General features: G+C 44.7%; 3 protein-coding genes and 1 long non-coding RNA gene across 7 annotated transcripts; 2 read left to right on the top strand and 2 right to left on the bottom strand.

Annotated features, from left to right (window-relative positions):
• Positions 1-429: 429 nt before the first annotated feature.
• LOC119550614 (polyadenylate-binding protein) lies at positions 430-7,877 on the bottom strand. 2 transcript variants are annotated; one of them, XM_037859441.1, is made up of 6 exons: positions 7,724-7,877; positions 6,993-7,177; positions 3,816-4,288; positions 2,736-3,753; positions 2,361-2,671; positions 430-2,299 (listed from the first exon to the last, which is right to left on the bottom strand). In XM_037859441.1, exons 2-5 carry the CDS (start codon positions 7,156-7,158, stop codon positions 2,418-2,420), a joined length of 1,911 nt encoding a protein of 636 aa, XP_037715369.1. In that variant the 5' UTR covers positions 7,159-7,177; positions 7,724-7,877; the 3' UTR covers positions 430-2,299; positions 2,361-2,417. The 2 variants fall into 2 exon arrangements, with proteins under 2 accessions (XP_037715369.1, XP_037715370.1); XM_037859442.1 differs by lacking the exon at positions 7,724-7,877 and adding an exon at positions 7,250-7,392.
• A 107-nt stretch (positions 7,878-7,984) lies between these two features.
• Positions 7,985-9,427, top strand: LOC119550615. The gene is made up of 3 exons (XR_005219487.1): positions 7,985-8,178; positions 8,915-9,098; positions 9,170-9,427. It is a non-coding gene; the product is annotated as an uncharacterized LOC119550615 (long non-coding RNA).
• Positions 9,428-9,576: 149 nt separating this feature from the next.
• LOC119550612 (polycomb protein Pcl) lies at positions 9,577-13,907 on the bottom strand. 2 transcript variants are annotated; one of them, XM_037859436.1, is made up of 5 exons: positions 13,741-13,907; positions 11,901-13,481; positions 11,668-11,840; positions 10,513-11,608; positions 10,060-10,449 (listed from the first exon to the last, which is right to left on the bottom strand). In XM_037859436.1, the coding sequence occupies exons 2-5, from the start codon at positions 13,410-13,412 to the stop codon at positions 10,060-10,062; spliced, it is 3,171 nt and encodes a 1,056-aa protein (XP_037715364.1). In that variant the 5' UTR covers positions 13,413-13,481; positions 13,741-13,907. The 2 variants fall into 2 exon arrangements, with proteins under 2 accessions (XP_037715365.1, XP_037715364.1); XM_037859437.1 differs by lacking the exon at positions 13,741-13,907 and having other exon boundaries at positions 9,577-10,449; positions 11,901-13,412.
• Positions 13,908-14,111: 204 nt separating this feature from the next.
• Positions 14,112-20,201, top strand: LOC119550613 (heat shock factor protein). Of its 2 annotated transcripts, XM_037859440.1 has the most exons (10): positions 14,263-14,520; positions 14,575-14,733; positions 14,910-15,587; positions 15,875-16,099; positions 17,414-17,522; positions 17,583-18,730; positions 18,785-19,065; positions 19,138-19,243; positions 19,492-19,567; positions 19,627-20,201. In XM_037859440.1, exons 4-10 carry the CDS (start codon positions 15,890-15,892, stop codon positions 19,776-19,778), a joined length of 2,082 nt encoding a protein of 693 aa, XP_037715368.1. In that variant the 5' UTR covers positions 14,263-14,520; positions 14,575-14,733; positions 14,910-15,587; positions 15,875-15,889; the 3' UTR covers positions 19,779-20,201. The 2 variants fall into 2 exon arrangements, with proteins under 2 accessions (XP_037715366.1, XP_037715368.1); XM_037859438.1 differs by having other exon boundaries at positions 14,112-14,520; positions 18,785-19,243.
• The last annotated feature ends 27 nt before the right edge of the window (positions 20,202-20,228 follow it).

The following is a 20,228-nucleotide window of genomic DNA, read 5'->3' as shown; positions in this document are numbered from 1 at the left end:
TATATTGATCCCCCATTTTAACATATTTCTATATCTTATAAGTAGACCTCGTTTATGAATGTGAAATAATGTTTTAAAAAACCGTTTTCACGTAATCCCAGACTGGGAAGCAAGGATCACTAAAAATTGGATGTTTAAAAATTATGTCACCATATGTATAAACCGACGTCTACTTATAAGTAATACAATACAAATGAATGCATGGATTATGTATATATAAAAAAAACAAGTTCTAAAATATAAATGATTTCTTAACAATAGAAATCATTTATATTTTAGAACTTGTGTTTTCCTAACAATAGAAATCATTTAAATTTTATAACTTGTGTTTTTTATATACATAATCCATTCATTTTAAATATCAAATATTTTGATTCCCACGTTTTTGATCTTACCACCAATACCCCTATATAAAATAAAACACTCATCTTTTGCCGAAGTGGAATTTTATTGTAATTAAATTTGTTGGGTGTACAAAGGTATGTTTGTTTTACGGATTTTCTTTGCGTTCATTACAATTTATTCAAATGGGTTTTGCTTCAAAGATGCGCAATCAAATTTCAACAATCCTATTTTTGTTTAATCATACAAATTATGCTTTATACCGCTTTAATATATAAGGATACATATATATCTGCTATATATATAGAAGTGTGTTGACTTGCGTATATTTCGTGAAAAGTAAAAGTTCTTCTCCCCTTCGAAGTTTTCAGAAAATCTCGCAATCCCTAGAATATTCCAATTCGGGTTTTGGTTATGTTTTCTGTTTTTCTCTCATTATTTTGTTTGCGTTTTTTAAATATTTTTGCATTTCTTTGCATATATATATATATGGTTTTGTGTTTTGCAATTTTTTCAATGATTTTTGCTTGGTTTTTTTTTTAAATGTTTTTAGTTTTCAATTTGATTTAATAAAAAAATATGAATTTCACTGCCCCGAGCTTCAAATATATCGTATTATGTGTGTTTGTGGTGTGTAAAAACATTATTTACTGGTAATATTCTCGATTCTCTTTGTAACAGAAGTCGGAACGCAAATAAAATCGCAGCGGCGTTCGCTTTACGAGTTCTTTTTAAATATATACCTTTTGCAGATTGTAATAGATGTATGTATGTTTCTTCTTCTCCTCATTTCTTTCGGGTAATAGTGTGATCATAAAAATCCTGCTTGCTCTTTATTTGCCCTAGGGTTTGTAGGCCCCTTTTTCATTAATATGCTTCATAAGTTTTTCGCGCTTTAGCGCTTTTTCAAGTGTTTCTTGTATTTCTCATATATATATATATGTATGTTGTTCTTGTTGTTCTGGTTTAATATGTGTGTGTGGGCGTGTGTGTTTATATATATTTTCTTTTTTTGGCTGTTTTTACATAAATTTTGCAATTTTTTTGTAGGTTTTTATATTTTTGTTTTGTTTTCATTTTTTCAACATATTTTCTCTGCTGTTGGTTTTTTGTATTTTCTTTCTTTTTTTCAAAGTAGCAAAAACTTGACTCTCATATTCTTGCGGTTTTCTTTATCCTTTCTCTTCTCTTCTCTTCTGTTCTGTTCTGCACAGTTTGCTTTACATTTTTTCGTTTTTATTTTAACTTTTTTGCAATTTTTTTGTTTTGTTTTCTTTGCTTTTTTAAAAGTGTATGGTTGTCGCGTTTCTTTTTCTAAACAAAGCTTTCTTAAAGTTTGAATTTGAGAAAAAAAGAATTGAAAAAAATTACATTTCGCTTTCGTGTGGTTGTTGTTGTTTGAAAGTTTTTTGGGGGGCGTAAAAAGTGTACGAAAAACTCAATCTGTTTGTAACTCTAGAAACGACTTGTTTTTTCTTAAAACACAATTTCAATTATTGCAAGAAGCTTTCTACATTCTATGCTTTAATCTGTTTATTTTGCAATGGTTTTTAATTTTTTCTTCATACGCATACAAAATAATGTTGATTCAGGTTCAAGCAATGACAAAAAAAAAAAAATTATTTTTTCAATTCACATTTTTCCATTTTTTTTCTTCTTTCCATTAACTTGTTTTTTATATGTAAAAAAGGAATTCTTGAATCTACTGCAGAATTGCTTTTTCGTGACTTTCTTCTTTTTGCTTCTCGTGTACTTGCGTAAATGCGTTCGAAATTAAATGATTGAAATTGTATTTGCTGATCTGCTGATGTTTCTGGGATTAGAAAAGAGAAAAACCCGAGTTTTTACGCTTCTTCGTTCTTCTGTGTTGAATGTGTGTCCTTCTTGGCGTTCCATCTATGCACTAGGCATCAGTGAATGCGAATTGTTGTTAATGAATTGAAAGTTAAGAGGAAAACTGAAAGAAATCCAATATTAGTTAGGGTGTCATCCTCTATAGAGTATCCTATACTACATACTTTTTGGGTGTCGAGTGTTGTTGTAAAATTTTCATCCGCTTGAGCTGTAGTTCGAGCTTAGTTAGCGGGCTCGGAGACGCGGTGCACCTGGAGCACGGCCACAGCCTCCTCCACCTTGGCCTTGAGGGCCTCCTGGTCCTCAATCATGTGCAGCAGCTCGGAGTTCTCGATCTCCAGCAACATGCCGGTGATCTTGCCAGCCAGAGCGGCGTGCATGCGCTCAATCATCGGGTACAGACGCTCCCCGAGGATCTGTTTCTGCTCCTGTGGCTTAGCGTTGGCCAGCAACGAGGCGATGAGCTTCTCAGAGTCTGAAAAGTAATACAAAAAGAGCCATTAGATAAGACTCCATCATTTCTGGTCCTAAAAACTTACTCTTGCCCTGCAACTGCTGCGGGATGGGCTGGGTCTGCTGCAACTGCTGCACTGGGGGATTGCGCATGTTGGAGGTGTACTTGTAGTTGGAGGCGCGCTGCTGGGCACCGCCGGCGATCTGGGCTCCGGGAATCTGCATGTTGGGGGCAGCGGTCTGCTGGCCGGTGATGGCGCGAGCTCCAGTGTTGCGCATGTTATTGGCCGCGGCAGCAGAGGCGTGTGCTCCCTGCACGGGCTGTGGCTGGGCACCACGTGCTCCGGCAGCAGCCGAGCGGAACTGAGTGGGCACCGCACCGGATGGACCCTGGAAGCCACCGGCTGCGGCAGCAGCTCCGGCCTGTACGCTCTGTACGGTGGCCGCGGGACGCACTTGTGGCGCCCAGCGAGGTGTGTTTCGCATCTGGGTGGCCATCGAGGGACTGAAGAAACGCTGGCTTGGCTGTAGGGTCGGCACAAAGAAGCCGCCTGCCGCGTTGGGCTGGAAAATCTGTCCCAGCTGCTGCATACGCATGCCGGTCATGTGACGCATGTACTGCGAGGCAAGGTGAGCCTTGCGCTCCTCCTTCCTCTGGGCCAGAGCCACGTACAAGGGCTTGCTGCCGACGACGCGGCCGTTCAGCTCGGTGACGGCGCAGGTGGCTTCGTTGGGCGAAATGAAGCATACGAAACCGAAACCCTTGGAGCGACCCTCCTCATCGGTCATGACCTTGGCCGATGTGATGGTGCCGTACAGGGAGAACTCCTTGCGTAGGCGATCATCATCAATGGTGTCGTCCAGGTTCTTCACGTACAAGTTGACGCCGAACACGGACTCGTGACGCTTCTTCTTGAGCTCTTCGAACTTGCGCTTCAGCTCCTGCTGGCGCTCGGCCTTCTTTTGGGCACGGGCCACATACAGGGACTTGCCCTCACCCATATCCTTGCCGTTGAGGGCCTGGACGGCCGCCTCAGCAGCCTCTGTGGTCTCAAAGGCCACGAATCCGAAGCCCTTGCTCTTGCCGTCCTCCTTGGACATGACCTAGAAGAGGCGGAGACAGTGTCAGAAAAGCACCAAAATAAACCACATATAAGTAAAGTTACCTTATAGCTGGTGATCTTGCCGTATGGCTCAAAGAACTCCTTTAGCTTTTCGTCGTCAAACTCCTCGGTGAAGTTCTTTACGTACACATTGGTGAAGAGCTTGGCCTTCTCGCCCAGCTCCTTCTCGCGCTCCTTGCGGGGAATGAATTTGCCCACGTAGACCTTCTTGCCGTTGAGCAACATGCCATTGACCTTGTCGATGGACGTGTTGGCGGCTTCCTCGGTCTCGAAGTGAACGAATCCATAGCCCTTGGAGTTGCCCTTCTCATCGGTGGCTACCTTGCAGCTAAGGATGTTGCCGAAGGCGGAGAAAGTGTCGTAGATTGCCTTGTTATCGATGGCCTTGTCGAGGTTCTTGATGAACACGTTGCCAACGCCAGAGCGGCGGAGTGAGGGATCGCGCTGGGACCACATAATGCGAATGGGCTTGTTGCGGACCAGGTCGAAGTTCATGGTGTCCAAAGCACGCTCAGCTGCGGATGAAAGATGAGGTATGTTCTAATTAGCAAGGTATCCCTTTTGGTCATAAGATAATAAAAGATTCTTAAATGGCATTGTGACTCTTCTACTTCTGCACTGGCCATAGGCAAAAAGCAACCAAGTGCATGGTAAGTCAAGTCTGGTCTTTCATTTGGCAACTGTTAATCTTAGTCGTGTCAAAAAGGGTTTCATCTGACCAACCAATGGGTAGAAGTTGCTAAATTTATAGTGGCTCATAATTTTTGGGACTGTCAAGCTTCTGCTTCTGCTGATGGTATAAAGAACCCATCTGCATGGTAAGTTGCTTTGCTTTCTCTAGCAACTTTAAATCTTAGTCGTGTCAAAAAGGGTAAATTAGACCAACCAATGGGTTGAAGCTGCTAGTAATGTATAGATCTGAGATGGTGAACAGCCTGATAAGCGAAATGTTTAAGAATGTTTATATAAACCATACATATAAATATAAAGCTACCATGAAGTTATAAAAATATGTAGCTGTCATGCTTCTACTTCTGTAGATGGTATGCGGTACCCATCAACATGGTAAGTTGCATAGGTTTTTATAGCAACAATGAATCTTAGTCGTGTCAAAAAGGGTTAAATCTGACCAACCAATGGGTAGAAGTTGCTAAGATGATTTGAATCTGAAAGTCTAGCACCTATTAAATAAAGTATTGGATTGTAATGCTTCTACTTCTGCGGATGATACGTATAAACCATCAGCATGGTAAGTCGCATTAGTTTCTTCTAGCAACATTGAATCTTAGTCGTGTCAAAAAGGGTTAAATCTGACCAACCAATGGGTAGGAGTTGCCAAGAGTCTAGATCGAAGTTCAAAGGTAATAAATCAGATATATACCATGTGATAGTTTGTGAAATTAGTGACTGTCATGCTTCTACTTCTGCAGATGGTATGTGGAACCCATCAACATGGTAAGTTGCATAGGTTTTTATAGCAACAATTAATCTTAGTCGTGTCAAATAGGGTTAAATCTGACCAACCAATGGGTAGATATTGCTAATAAGTCTTAAATCTGAGATCTTGGCGACTAAAGGATCTTATAATGGATTGTAATGCTTCTACTTCTGCTGGTGATATGAGATCCATCAGCATGGTAAGTCGCATTAGTTTATTCTGGCAACATTGAATCTTAGTTGTGTCAAAAAGGGTTAAATCTGACCAACCAATGGGCAGGAGTTGCGAGAAAGGTCTGTCTTAAGAGTAGAACTAGTAATATGCAGCAATAACGATTAATATAAATATTGTGATATCAAAAACGGAATTTTTGGAATATTTTGTAGGTTAGTCATAGTTAAGTATAATGCCCTCAGCAGTTTAAAGGATCTTATAATGGATTGTAATGCTTCTACTTCTGCTGGTGATATGTGAGATCCATCAGCATGGTAAGTCGCATTAACTTTTTCTGGCAACATTGAATCTTAGTCGTGTCAAAAAGGGTTAAATCTGACCAACCAATGGGTAGGAGTTGCGAGAAAGGTGTGATATTGAAAACTGTCTTAAGAGTGGAACAAGAAGAATAATGCAATAACGATTAATATAAATATTGTGATATCAAAATCCGAAATTTAGGAATATTTTGTAGGTTAGTCATAGTTAAGTATAATTCCCCAATAAGCTGGTAGTCTTCGCCCTAACCTCAAAAGCCCGAGTTCAGTAAACTTGGTGGAATGCTGGAATGCGACGGCTTTCACACGCAGCGTAATCACCATTGTACGCTTAATTCGATAAACAAATGTAAGCGAACAACGGGAAACGAAGAAGCAGCAGCAGCAACTATGTGTGCGCAGTGAAAGTTTGTTTTCGTTTTTTGTAAAGCCACGACTTTAATGGGCGAAAGAGAGGCCGAAGAGCGGTTCACTGACATGTCAAGAATTTGGAAGTGTTAATCAATGGAATGGCAAGCAGCTAGGAGGACTACTACTAGTGAAAGTGAAAGCAAAACAAAGGTAAAGTAAACGCCAATAAAAGGCGGGCGTGCTGAAATTTACTTAATGGAAATATAACCTAAAATAGATGAAGGCCAACAGAGAGAAAGAAATGGTCCAAACAACAATGAACACATGTTTATGGAAGAGACGTATGTAAGTGTGAGTGCGAGTGTGTGTGCGTGTGCGCAAGTTCGCCGCTTGGAAACAACACACAAATATACAAATAAAACCAGAAAATGCGACGAAACAATGAAACAACTTATGGGCGGGGCTGCGATAAGCTGTCGGGCCAGTATGGAGCCCATATTATTCCATCATAATTGCAATTTTGTGCGAAATCGAGGCGGAAACTTCTAGGCGAACGGTTGATGAGTGGCACAGGCCAGCTGTTTTGCCCGCCCTTCCCGTCGTCTCCTTCCACAGTAACTGGAATGGATACATGTACACTGGTATGCGTACATGTATGTGTGCGGGAAGATTAACGTAAGCAGCGGGCGCACGGTGGAGCGAGTTATGAAATACTTGGAAGCCGTTTATCTGGTCCTCTTATAAGACTCATCATTCCACCAAGTCCAGTTTTTATGGTCGTTTTTTCCCCACTGTACGCGGGGCATGTGGCTGTGTGCGTGTGTGAGTGCAAAAACTGCACACGTGTTTCCTTTGTTTCGCGCGGGAGGGGTTCGGGGGGCTCCCTTTCCAGGCACTACGACTACGGAACTACACTACGTTTTCGGGGGGATTACTCACCATCGGCTGGCTGCTGGAAGTTGACGTAGGCATAGCCCAACGAGCGACGGGTAATCACATCGCGGCAGACACGAATTGACAGGACTGGACCAGCAGACGAGAACTTCTCAAAGAGTCCCGCTTCAGTGACGTCCTGCTGGAGATCACCGACGTATAGAGAAGCCATATTTGGTGATCTTGTCTACCTGCAAGTTAACTACAATTAATTTGCTGTTTTTCACTCGGAAATTCTCGTTTTTTTCGAAATCTTTACGGACCGGATGGATTCGGCCAGGCAGGCGGTGAAATAGAAAGAAAAAAAAGCGGCGTGGCTTTTGCTCTTCTATTCGTCTGTCTGTGTGTCTGGGTGGCAACACTGGCGCGCGTGACAGTGCATGGCAACGCCGCCACATGTGCTTTGTTGTTGCCCCGTCAGCGCTCTCCCTCTCTCTGCTCTTTCTCCCTCTCGCCGTTGGAAAATTTCCACACATACACACAGATAGACACGCGTTCTGCCTGCCCGAAATTATGCGATTTCTGGGATTTCCGCGAAATTGCACGATTGTTGGAGCCTTGCCCGCGATTCTGGGAATAGTTTGGCGTTCCATGACGCCATCTTTGAACGGCGGACGAGCCGAAACAAGACGAATTTCACTGGGAAAATTTCCCATTTCGCCTTGTCTCGCGTCGCACCCTCTTCTCTCTCTCTGTCTCACTGCACGCCTTCGTCCTCCTCGGTACTCGGTACTTACTTTTCAAACACGCTCGAATTTTTTGCTACTTTTTACAATTTTTTTTGTTACTTTTTGTGTTTTAATATTTTTTTTGGTTTTTATGTATTTTTTCTTCACAAAAAATATGTGATAAGCCGTGTGCTGAAAGCGAATCCACGACCGCTCACGAAAACGGACTCTACGCGACAGTGTTGCCGGTCAGTTGTTTAATATACCGTTCGTCACTGAAAAATACCAGTTTTGTATATCGAAATATACCAAAAGAATATCCCAAACGATTACGGTCACAGTGACTGGAATGTCTTGTGCTGAAAGCGAATCCACGACCGCTCACGAAAACGGACTCTACGCGACAGTGTTGCCGGTCAGTTGTTTAATATACCGTTCGTCACTGAAAAATACCAGTTTTGTATAACGAAATATACCAAAAGAATATCCCAAACGATTACGGTCACAGTGACTGGAATGTCTTGGTATGAATAATTTTGCATTATTATAATGCACAAATTGAAACATTATATCAAATGCATAGCTAATCACTTTTTAAAAAATGTAACCAATTAATTGCAATTATTAATAATTTAATGCCATTTTTCACTGAATTTTTGTATCCAAAGTAAAAGTAGGCAACCCTACTCTGCATGACTTGAAAAAATGATAAGGCTCAAGTAAAAGCATTATATTAAATGCATAGCTATCACTTTTTTAAATGTTTAACCAATTTACTGCAAATATTATTAATATTGTAATCTAATTTTTCACTGAATTTGTTATCCAAAGAAATGGCGGCAACCCTACTCTGCATGACTTGAAATAATTATAATGCACAAGAAAAAGCATTATATCAAATGCATAGCTATCACATTTTTTTTTAAACCAATTTTACCAATAAGGTGTAATTATTATTATTTTAATGTACTTTTTCATCATCAAACTTATCCGAAAACATGTAGGCAACCCTGTTTTGCATGACTTTTGATAAAATTTTAATGCACAAGTAAAAGCACTATATTTAATGCATAGCAATCGCATTTTTTTTTTAGACAACTTAACCAATTAAGTGCAATTGCTATTATTTTAATGCAATTTTTCATCATCAATCTTATCTACAAATATGTAGGCAACCCTGTCTTACTTGACTTTTTAAAAACTTAATTTTCCGCACAAATGAGTAAGGTTTCTTTTAAATGTTCACCAATTTCTATGCAGCTGCACAGCCGAAGCGCACTTATAACTCTGGGATTCCCTATTTTCAAACTTACCCAACTCGACGAAAAAGTGATGAGCTTGCACTCCAAGACTCCAATAAACCGGCACTCAAGAACTTTTTATGCTTTTCGTGGTTTTCTACGAAATATAAACAACACTTGAAGAGAACCGCCAGCGAACGAGTGTAATTAAATAATTTTTTTGTTTTATGGCAATAAACCAATTTTTGCTATTTTTTTTCTGTTCCTGTTTCAGACGACAGCTGCATGCGCCCTGGCATTCGAGTACCTAATGAAGCGGCCAAGCAAAAATCGGGGCCTGACAGACCCTAAAACCCAAACGTCACTTTCCCCGCCTACTGGGGTTCCCAACCAAAAAAGACTACCATCCAAAATCTCAGAAACGGGCACTTTTCGAAACATTTATTTGGGCATTATATACTTCAATTTCATTAAACACATATTTCGGTCGGGTTTAGCTTGAGATTTTCTTTAGCGTTCAACTCAATTTTGATTTCGTGTAGCTTTTAATAGTTAAAATGTTTTTGCTTACTGTGTAGTTTTCCCTAGACTATGGGCCACAATTATTATTGAACTAGTCCTAAATTTTATTAAATTTGTGTGTACTTTTTTTTTGTATGCATAACATGATTTGTGTGAGAGTTTCCCTTTAAATATATATATTTTTCGAAAATATACATGGGCGCATTATGTGGTAACTAAAGTACGTTTACGATACTGAGCTTAACTGAATCGTTTTTCCCCTTTGATAGACATTAATTAATACGTTTTCATTCAGCAGCGAATGTTACATAGGCTTCCAGATTAATCTTGTAATACTTTTACCAATTTTGTGGAAATCTACTGCCATTGCACAATTATAACCTGTATTCAGTTGCTTTTTGCATTTCTTTTTTGTTTTGTTTTTTTTTCTTTTTACAATTTAACAGTATACCGCTTTAATGCTGAACCAATATTTTGAACATTCTTTTGCTATTTTGGCAGTGGATTGGTAATAAACTTTTAAACGTTAACAAATAAAGGGGCCCGGAGTTGGCAGCGAACATTGATAAAGAATAACGCAGGAAAATGATAATGAAAATGATAAACATAAAGGTAAAAATGAGTCGTCGTCTAGTCTAGTTTCTAGTTTCCCATCGATCCGATCGCAGCATCTCCTCCCCACTCCACCAGGTACTGCACCTGGCCGTTGCCCATGCGCCGCTTGGCCCGGATGGCAAACGACTCGCCGGCATCAATGCGATTCATGGCGCCGCCGAAATACTTGTTCACCGACTGCTTCAGATCCAGCATGGAATGTCCTGGGGCTGCAAGCCCATTGCTGCTGCTGGTGGTGGTCGCCGTCGAGCTGGTGGAGTTCCGGCGGCTCTGGCTGGGCGAGAGCTTCTGTGGCCGCTGGCGCAACAGGCGTCCGTGCGTCGGCTTGCCCATCGGCGGCGCCGGTGGCTGCAGATCTTTGGCGTAGAGAGGAAGGTAGTGGCTGGGTATGGGATTGATGGTGGTGGTGCTGATGACCTGTTTGGTGGAAACAAAAACTCATTAAACACTGTGATTACACCAAGTTCATTCGATTCCTACCTCAATGGCCGTGGTCAGGCGCCGATTGCGACGCCTTCGCACTTCCTGATTGGGCCCTATGGTTATGTCTTTGGCACTCAGTCTTCGCTTGATGGTGCGCACCATGCGCGGCTGCTCCTTGGAGGTGCCCTTAAGCTTGAAAATGCTGTTGATGATGCCATTAACCCCCACGCCAACTCCACCGACACTTCGTCCCTGCGTCGCCTTTTTGGGTGTCGCCATCAGGAAGGGATTGTTGCGTCCCAGAAAGTTGGCCGGCGGGGGTATGATGAGGTCCAGCGAGCTGGTTCCCCGGCTGCTGCTCGAGTTCTCGTCGGACGATAGATCACAGTGATTGCGGCTGTTGTCATAGCGCTTGGACAGACGGAAAGCCTTGCGTTTGCGACTGCTGTTGGCGTCCAGCAGCGGTGGAATGGGAGCTGGCAGCTTCCCGGGATCGCCATCGTTGGCATTGTCGTCGGCCAGATCGAGAGCGCCCGCCTCGACGGGTTGCGGCTGTTTCGGCAGCTCATCCTGCTCCTCAATCTTTTGGCTGGCCTGCTTTTTGGCCTTCTCGATGATCTGCTTGATGGGGATCTCGTCCTCGCTCGTTTCGACCGGCTCATCTTCATCCGTATTGAACTCGTACACATCTTTGGGAACTCTTTTCGGCGGCTCACCGCTATTTCCCATCGACTTCTCTGGCATGAGCATCAGCTTGAACTTCTTGACCAGCAGCTCGTCGCACAGCTCCTCGTGGGGCTCCAGGAATACCTTGGGAGTCAAGGGCGGACCACTGTGGCGCAGCGCATAGAAGGCCGGCGCTCTTTTGAACTCTCTGCCGCAGACAAATCTCTCCGAGTAGTCTTTCAGGGTCTGCTTGATGCGCTCCATCAGTGCCGTCTCCGGCAGTGTGCGCCACTGCTCGCAGATGGGCAGCTGGTGGCGCTGCTCGAGTATGAAGGGCCAAATGTCCTTCAGCAGGTGATGGTACTTCTGGTGCTGGTGCTTGCGCAGATTGTACAACGCTATGTGGAGCACATCCACCCAGTCGATTTGCAGACGTCGTACAAACTCCACGCCATTGTTGCAAACGGTGCAGCAGAATACAAAGAACCTGGAGGAGCACAGTTCAATTAAAATTTAAAGATCTCAGAAAAGCAATTCAGGACTTACATGTCGCCGCGCAGCAGCTTCCTCTTGAAGTTTTGCATGCATTGGGTGTGAAACCAGTTGCGACACTTGCAGCACTGCAGCATGTTGTGATCGAATTTGCCCGGCTTCCCGCAGTAGCAGTATATTTGCTCCTCGTTCACCCGATGCTTCTCATCCCAGCTGAGCTTATCCGCCTGTGGGAAAAAACCGGATTAGCGTCATAATCCCTTTGTTTAGGTACACAGCAAACTCACATGGTAGGGTAACTGGCGGCAAATCCCCGCTGGCTTTGTGATCTCAATCGGCTGTTGCATTTTCATGGGTTTTGCACACCGTTTGCAGCTCCAAATTCCGCTGCCGGTAACGATTTCAATGGTACACCCGCGATGGTAGCCACGACCGCAGCGCTCGCAGATTTCCACCACATCCTCGACATCCGACCGCTTGCAGGCCACGCACATGGGTCCGCTGGTGGAGGTGTTTGAGGTGTCCGAACTTGAGCCGCCTCCTCCGCCACCGGTCACCGAGCTGCCGCCGCCCAGCTTGCGCAGCTTATCCGGCTCGCACCATTGCTCTGACCGATCATCGAAGCGGATGAGATACTGATCGCTTGTCTGCTCGATAATGGTGCCCAGGTAGAACCTCCCATCGTTGCACTTGATGAAGACGTCCTCCTGCAGGGCATATGTGACCGCCGGCGGGGGAGGAGCAGCAGCCACTGGTGGCAACGACGGCGGCGGAGATGGAGGAGTTGGCGGCGTGGGCGGTGCTGTTTCGACGACCTTGAAGCTCGGCTTCATTTGGCTGACGGCCTTGAGCAGCGACTGCGTGGCCAGCAGCGGAGGCGAGGGCGAGCTTTTCCCAGGCGAACTCATCGTCTCCGGCGTGGTTGGCGGTGTCTGTGGCGTTGTGGTCGTTGAATCCGGCTCATCCACAATCACCACGGCCGCCGAGGTGGTTGTGGCACCGCCATAACTGCTGCTGGACACTGAACTGCTGCTGCAGCTGCTGCTGTCCGCCGTGCTGCTATCGATGAGGGGCAGGATGGCCTTGTGCTGGATGGCCGGTATGATGGGCGACGGCTGCTGGGCGCTGCTCAACGATGAGCTCAGCGAAGCGGGCGATTCCGCATAGTGGTTGTTGATGCAAATATTGATGCGATCCAGCACCACGGTGGATGGCGGCGAGGAGGAGTTGCTCACAGGCACCAGCGGAGGCGGCTGCAGCTGCTTGGCCGCTCCACTGGCCGCCATGAGGTTGAGTTGACCCGCCGTTTGGCCAGCGCCGCTGGGCAAATAATAAGACTGAACGGGTGCATAAAGGGAGTGCGGTTCCTGTGGCGACTTATTCAGACTATAGACACTCGGTGCCGTCGAGATGATTCGTATGTTGTTGGCCTTGAAGGGACTGGAGCTGGTGGCAGCCTGTTGCTTCGTCGGCGTGGCCTGCTGGGCGAAGCTGTTGGTGATCTGTATGGTGCTGGGATGTGCGGTGTGAGTGCTGGCCTGTTGCGGTGCTCCTCCGGCGGTGGCATAGAAGCGTTTGGCCACCGTAGCAGGTCCTCCAGTGGGCGGCAGGATCTGGTAGGTGGTGGTCATCCACTGCGGCTGCTGGCCAGCCTGTGGCTGTGGCAAGTAGCCATAGGTGGTACTGGTGGCCGGAGGAGCTGCTGGGGCGACGGCAGCGCTCTGCTGTTGCATGAACGGATGTGCCACGTTCTGTGGCGGCGGGTGATCGTGTTGCAAGTGGTAATGATTGTTCATCATCGCGGCTGTGTGGGTGAGTGCTGTGTTGTGCTTTGCTGTGCTTGAGTGGGGGCTGATTCGCAGTCTTTTCTAGAAAAATAGGGTATCTTCAGTACGATTTGCCGGCTTTTTGGGGTTCGCTTATAATGGGTTTCTCGACGATTAACACGAGCTCATTAATCTGGCGCCTTTTTCGTCGAATTTGTTGTTGCCCCGCTGACACATACATGCACACCCTGCTACACATACGCGGCGGAGAGCGGGCCCTTTTGTATTCCGTGTGCCTTCCACATTCGTACTTTTCCACACGCACCACGGCACCTCCGATTTCAGTCGCCGATTTACCCACCTTTCAGTGTGCCTCGATTCGTGCATTAAATTAGCATTGTGCCCTAATTAAGTCGGCTGTCGGCTGTTATGGTCGTTGGGCCAAGTTCATCCCTAACAATTAATTTTCGACGAATGATCTCTCGTTCGCCCTGGCCAATTTTAACAAATTTTCAAAACAACGTAAGGAAAACGTAAGTGTCAGTACAGTACGAGATGCAAGATGAACGTAAGTGTCAACAAACGTAAGCCACCGTAAGTGTCAGTAAAAAAGCGAGATAGCCTCAGCGTAAGTGTCAGTAAAAAAGCGAGATGCAAGATGGAAGATGGGAGATGGAAGAGCGAAAATGCACAAAACAAATCACTTGAAAATTAATTTGTGTCAGCCATTTTCCATAGAATAGTGTGGCAGTGGCTCTAAAATACCTGTTACGAACTGCTTTTTTCGGTGGCAGTGCCGCTAGCTCAGTCTTTTCTCAGGGCAGAGTACCCCTAATGCCACAGCTCGCAACATAAGTATAGATAACTTCACGGTCTCACATTACTAAACTATCGGTCATCACTAATGACAAAAACGTAAACAAACCAACAAAACTACAAATAATGACGGAAAAATGGATTACATTTGGTGGCTATCGGTGACCTAGCCAAGCGCTCCCACCCACCCATGGGTGCCCTCGAGATGCTGCAGGGCACCACCCATTCTCTGTCGGCAGGACTACGGCGACTACGGCGGTTCCATCTCCCCCACTGGGAATGTTTACTCACACATTGTGGGTTTGACAAAGGTTTAATAAATATCGTAAGTACAATCGTTTATATTCATGCTCCTCTTAACAGATCTATCCTTCCTCAGCCTTTAAGACCGAAACCCGAGAGGAGGATGACGCGGTACGCCGGAACGGACTCACCGGGAAATGTTGACGTCGTCGTCGACTGTGAAAGGCTCCTCTTGCTGGTCGCTGATACGGGTCGAACGGACACCGTTTGCTGGGCACCCAAGTCGGACTCGCAGGTATGGCGAAGTCGTGCAGATGTCAGCACATCTCCAATAAATATTCCGGGGCCCTTTGTATTGGGACCCCGGCTGCCTTTATAAATTATAAATATTAAACACTGACTACTATCTAACATTAACCTCACTCACTTATCAATTTTAAGCACAAAGACAATTTATACTCTCACTCTTAGCTGCATCTGCCTTGATTGTTGGACAGTATGGCCGCGACTATCACGATATCTGCTGATCATCGCCCCCGCCATATTACATGGCCTCTCTCAGCATTGGGTCATTGGATACATGGGCCATTTGAAGTAATCCCAGAGCGAACCGTCATTAATCTTCAAATGGCCAAATCGCCCGCCAGACTCATCCCGCTGCTGCAGCTATCGCCCTATCGACCTAACCTATCGATAACGTCGCTCCCACTCGACTCCAATTGCAACATACCATCTGGCCAGGAAAAAAATACTCAACTCCTAGCCGAGACAGCCACCTGTATATTTTGGTATATTCCCGGCATATACCAGAAACTTCGAGAGTACGGTCTCGACAAAATGTTGGCAGCAATAGTCGAGACACCCTCCTAACATTCGCATAAGACCGTATTCGAAAAGGTATAAATAGCAGCCAACTTTAGTTCGATGAGTTTTTGACAAACTGGTCACGCTGAGAACAAAAGCAAAAGCAATTCGGAGATTTCATTAAATTTTCACTTGTGAATAAAACGCGGAAAAACACATAAAAAACCAAAGAACTGAGTTAAAAAAAGCGGTACACGTCGAGAGTGAAGTGCAAAAAGCAAAGTAAACGAGTTGAAAGCGAGTTTAATACTCTGTGAAAGCCTAGCGAGCTGTGAAATTGTTAAGGTAGGTAGGCGGAGCAGGAGAAGAACTGGAGCTCCATTTGGTGGCTCGAATGACGCACTTGCCTGTAATTGCAAATATTCGATTTCAATTCCAATGGAGTTGCAACTTTCACGTCTGAAATTGTACCCATATGTACATTTTACATATGTATTTTGTACCTGGACACGCACACTCTTCCCCGCACACACACACATGTACGAGCACGCATGGAAAAGTGAACTGTGAACTGGAAGGGGTGCGTGTGTGTGTGTTGGTGGGCCGTGAATTCATTGACTACTCCATTCCAGGCTGCTGGTCACTATATGTCCAGGTCGCGTTCATCCGCCAAAGCCGTGCAGTTTAAGCACGAATCGGAGGAGGAGGAGGACGACGAGGAGGAGCAGCTGCCTTCCAGGAGGATGCACTCGTTTGGGGACGCGGGCGCCATCGGGAGCGGGGTGCCGGCCTTTTTGGCCAAGTTGTGGCGCCTGGTCGACGATGCCGATACCAATCGCTTGATCTGCTGGACCAAGGTAATCCTACGCCGCCATGTTGTTTATTTACCTTTCCAGGGAGACCCCCCGCCCACCACTTACCGCTAATCAGCATGGCAACAATGACGTTGCTTGCAGGTGTCTCAAGCTCTCTTCTCGCTTTTTCTCTCTCTCTCTCTCGCTCTGTCTGTCTGTCTGCTGTGTTGTTGCTGTGTCGCAACGCACGTATGCAAGCTTCTCTTGTTGTTGCTGTTGTTGTTGTTGATTTTGCCATTTGCATGCGTACGTGCGTGAACTCTGGAAAATTTTCCATCTCCAGCTGTCAATCGAATAATTTCCCTTGGTCATTCAATCGGTTTTCCATTTAAGATAAGAGTAATTGGTTCTCACTTTGGTTAGCACACACTCTTAGCGAAGAGTGTGCTGATAAGCATGGCTTTTTGATACCTTTTACAGTCAAAAACATACAGATGTGGTCAAATTATTAGTATTTTCAGCGAAACCAAATATTAGAGAGCTTAAAAACTTCTTAATCATATTATATAAGAGAAAACAAACGTAACACGTAATATGAACTCCTAAAAGTACATGTTTACTTGAGTTCAAGAAAATTTCTTTAAATTCGATAGACAAAAACATACAGATGTGGTCAAAATATTAGTATTTTCAAGGAAAAAAATATTAGAGACCTTAAAAACTTCTTAGTCATATTATATAAGAGAAAACAAAAGTATGTGTAACATTAACTCCTAAAAGTACATGCTTACGAGAATTCAAGGAAATATCTTTAAATTAGTTAGACAAAAACATACAGATGTGGTCGAAATATTAGTATTTTCAACGAAAAAAATATTAGAGAACTTTAAAACTTCTTAGTTAACCATATATAAGAAATAACAAATATATATGTATGTAATATTATATTCTAAAATAATTCAAGAAAATCTCTTTAAATTCATTAGTCAAAATATAATATGGCCAAAATAGTAACATTTGCAATAAAAAAAGGTCAAGAAATATGAATATTTTACAAAATTTTTTTACATTCGGATGAGATTTTCTGTAAATTCGTTAAAAAAAGCTTTTTTATCAAAAACATTGTTTAAAATTTTGTAATGGTTTTTCAAACACTTGTAAAATATCTTACATCGGATACTATTATTTTGAACACAGCTGTATTTTCGCTTTTTGCATCTATAGATATTATAATAATTAGCTAATTATATTCGTTACTGCAAACATATAAGCAAACGCTTATCGTTTTCCCTTTGCGGCCTACCGCGAATAGGTTTGTGGCAACCACATATCAGCATGACTCTCATATCGCTTCCGTTTTCGATTTACTTTTTACAGGATGGCCAAAGTTTCGTTATACAAAATCAGGCGCAATTTGCCAAGGAATTGCTGCCCTTGAACTACAAGCACAACAACATGGCTAGCTTCATCAGGCAATTGAATATGTGTAAGTAAATTGCATACAAATTTCTTAATTGAAATTACAGCTTATTTTGTACATACACAGATGGATTCCACAAGATCACCTCCATTGACAACGGAGGGCTGCGTTTCGATCGCGATGAGATTGAGTTCTCCCATCCCTTCTTCAAGCGCAACTCCCCCTATCTGCTGGACCAAATTAAAAGGAAGATATCAAACAACAAAAATGGGGACGACAAGAGTGTGCTGAAGCAGGAGGCCGTGTCGAAGATCCTCAGCGATGTGAAGGTGATGCGCGGACGCCAGGACAACCTGGACTCGCGCTTCTCGGCCATGAAGCAGGAGAACGAGGTGCTGTGGCGTGAGATCGCCAGCCTGCGCCAGAAGCACGCCAAGCAGCAGCAGATAGTTAACAAACTGATCCAGTTCCTAATCTCCATTGTGCAACCATCGCGCAACATGTCCGGCGTCAAGCGCCACATGCAGCTTATGATTAACGATACGCCCGAGAACGATCGTGCCCGCACCACCAGCGAGACGGAGAGCGAGGGCGGCGGCGGCCCGGTCATTCACGAGCTCAGCGAGGAGTTGCTCGACGAAGTGATGAATCCCTCGCCGACTGGCTACGCCGCAGCATCGCAGTATGACCAGGAGAGCGCCTCTCCGCAGGCCGTCGAGCGCCCACGTTCAAATATCAGCATAAGCTCGCACAACGTTGACTACTCTAATCAGAGCGTTGAGGACTTGCTTCTCCAGGGCAATGGATCTGCTGGCGGTCATCTTTTGGTCGGCGGAGGCGCTTCTCCGCTTGCCTCCAGTGTGAGTCAGTCGCCGGCCCAGCATATTCTCTACACTGTCACCGAGGCACCCGATTCCCATGTCCAGGAGGTGCCCAACAGCCCGCCCTATCACGAGGAGCAAAACGTGCTCACCACGCCCATGGTGCGGGAGCAGGAGCAGAAGCGTCAGCAGCTCAAGGAGCAGAACAAGCTTAGACGACGCGCTGGAGAAGATACGATCGATCCCGCCCCAATTCTGGTGGATGAAGGCCTGCCCAAGGTGCAGCGCAAGGGCACCCAGGTTAATGTACAATCTGATGTGATGGTCCAACCAATGATTATCAAGGCCGAGCCGGAGAACAACTCTGGACTAATGGAACTCATGCATCCAGCAAACTCTGATCTGTACGATGTGAACTTCATCAGTGAAGATATGCCGACGGACATTTTTGAAGTAAGTAGCTTAAAATCTTGCCTTAAATGATTGCTAATTGTTTTCCGTATTCAGGACTCTTCTTTGCTCTCTGCTGGCGTGGAGGAGGCAGCCAAGCTGGATCAGCAGCAGAAATTTGGACAATCGACCGTGAGCAGCGGCAAGTTTGCCAGCAATTTCGATGTGCCCACCAACAGCTCTCTGCTGGATGCGAATCAGGCCTCGACATCGAAGGCTGCAGCCAAGGCGCAGGCCAATGAGGAGGAGGCCATGACTGTGGCCAAGTACACGGGCAGCGAGAATGGGTCCCAACAACGAGACCCCAACAACGGTCAACTACTGAGAATCCCTTCAGTGTTAGTAGACAAGAAGCATTCAACAATCAACCAGAACAGCCATAATCAAGAGGCTAATTCTTACTGTTGCAGTGATGACCTCCATGGACACTTGGATAGCATGCAAGATGAGTTGGAGACACTGAAGGATCTGCTGCGTGGCGACGGGGTGGCCATAGATCAGAACATGCTTTTGGGTGTAAGTATCCATAGTTACTGTACATTGTCCTTCTTGGATTAGCTGTCCGTGTGTCCGACCCAAGGCTTACTTTACATACGTTCTATTTACATGATCAGGCGCCGGGCAGGACGCCGATTTTTCAGTTGACCGAGGACGAGCTGCTTCTAAAGGTCAGCGCAAAGCGTCCACACGAGCTAGGCTTTCATGTCAAAAGATTATCCTACTGAACAAACTAACAATGTGGTTTTTGTTTATATTCTTTACAGCTCTTCAATGACTCCGATCTGATGGACACCTATGGCTTATCTTTTCCCAATGACAGCATAAGCAGTGAAAAGAAGGGTGAGTTCGGAAGTGGCTACTAAATCTCGGTTTGGCAATAACTTATTTGATCTAAACAGCACCCAGTGGCTCAGAACTGATTTCCTATCAACCCATGTACGATCTGTCCGACATTCTGGACACCGACGATGGCAACAAGGATCAGGAGGCCAGCAGACGTCAGCTGCAGACGCAGAACTCGGTTTTGAATACGCCACGTCACGAGTTGTAACTTATATTAAGTAGTGGCAGCCCAGGCGACTATCTGGGCGAACCATTTGTTTTTAGTTTGTAATGGAATCAATCTTTAAAACGTTAATTTTCTTCACTTGCTCTGTCTAACCCTTCAGTTGATTCATACCTATAATCATATTAATCACCGTAATCATATTAATGATGCTGTATATGCCTTACGCACTATATATATGATATATAGACTAACCAGTTCTTGTTGTAGAAAGACTCGAAGAATCAGCTAATATTTAGATGTATTTTGTATCCGGGGATTTTGCGGGCCTCGGCTCAGGTAGAAGATTTTTAGTTTGCACTAACCGATCGAGAGGATTGAACACTGCTCGGATCGTGGACGATTTAAGATCGCACTTTTATTAATCTATAATAAATTGTTTTAAGCCGCGTTAAGCTGCAAATGAAATCGATTGTCTTTTAATTTTGGGGGAGT

The sequence above is a fragment of the Drosophila subpulchrella genome, chromosome 2R (assembly GCF_014743375.2).
Source record: "Drosophila subpulchrella strain 33 F10 #4 breed RU33 chromosome 2R, RU_Dsub_v1.1 Primary Assembly, whole genome shotgun sequence".
NCBI classification, from domain to species: Eukaryota; Metazoa; Arthropoda; class Insecta; order Diptera; family Drosophilidae; genus Drosophila; species Drosophila subpulchrella.
This window is presented reverse-complemented; position numbering and strand designations above follow the sequence as displayed.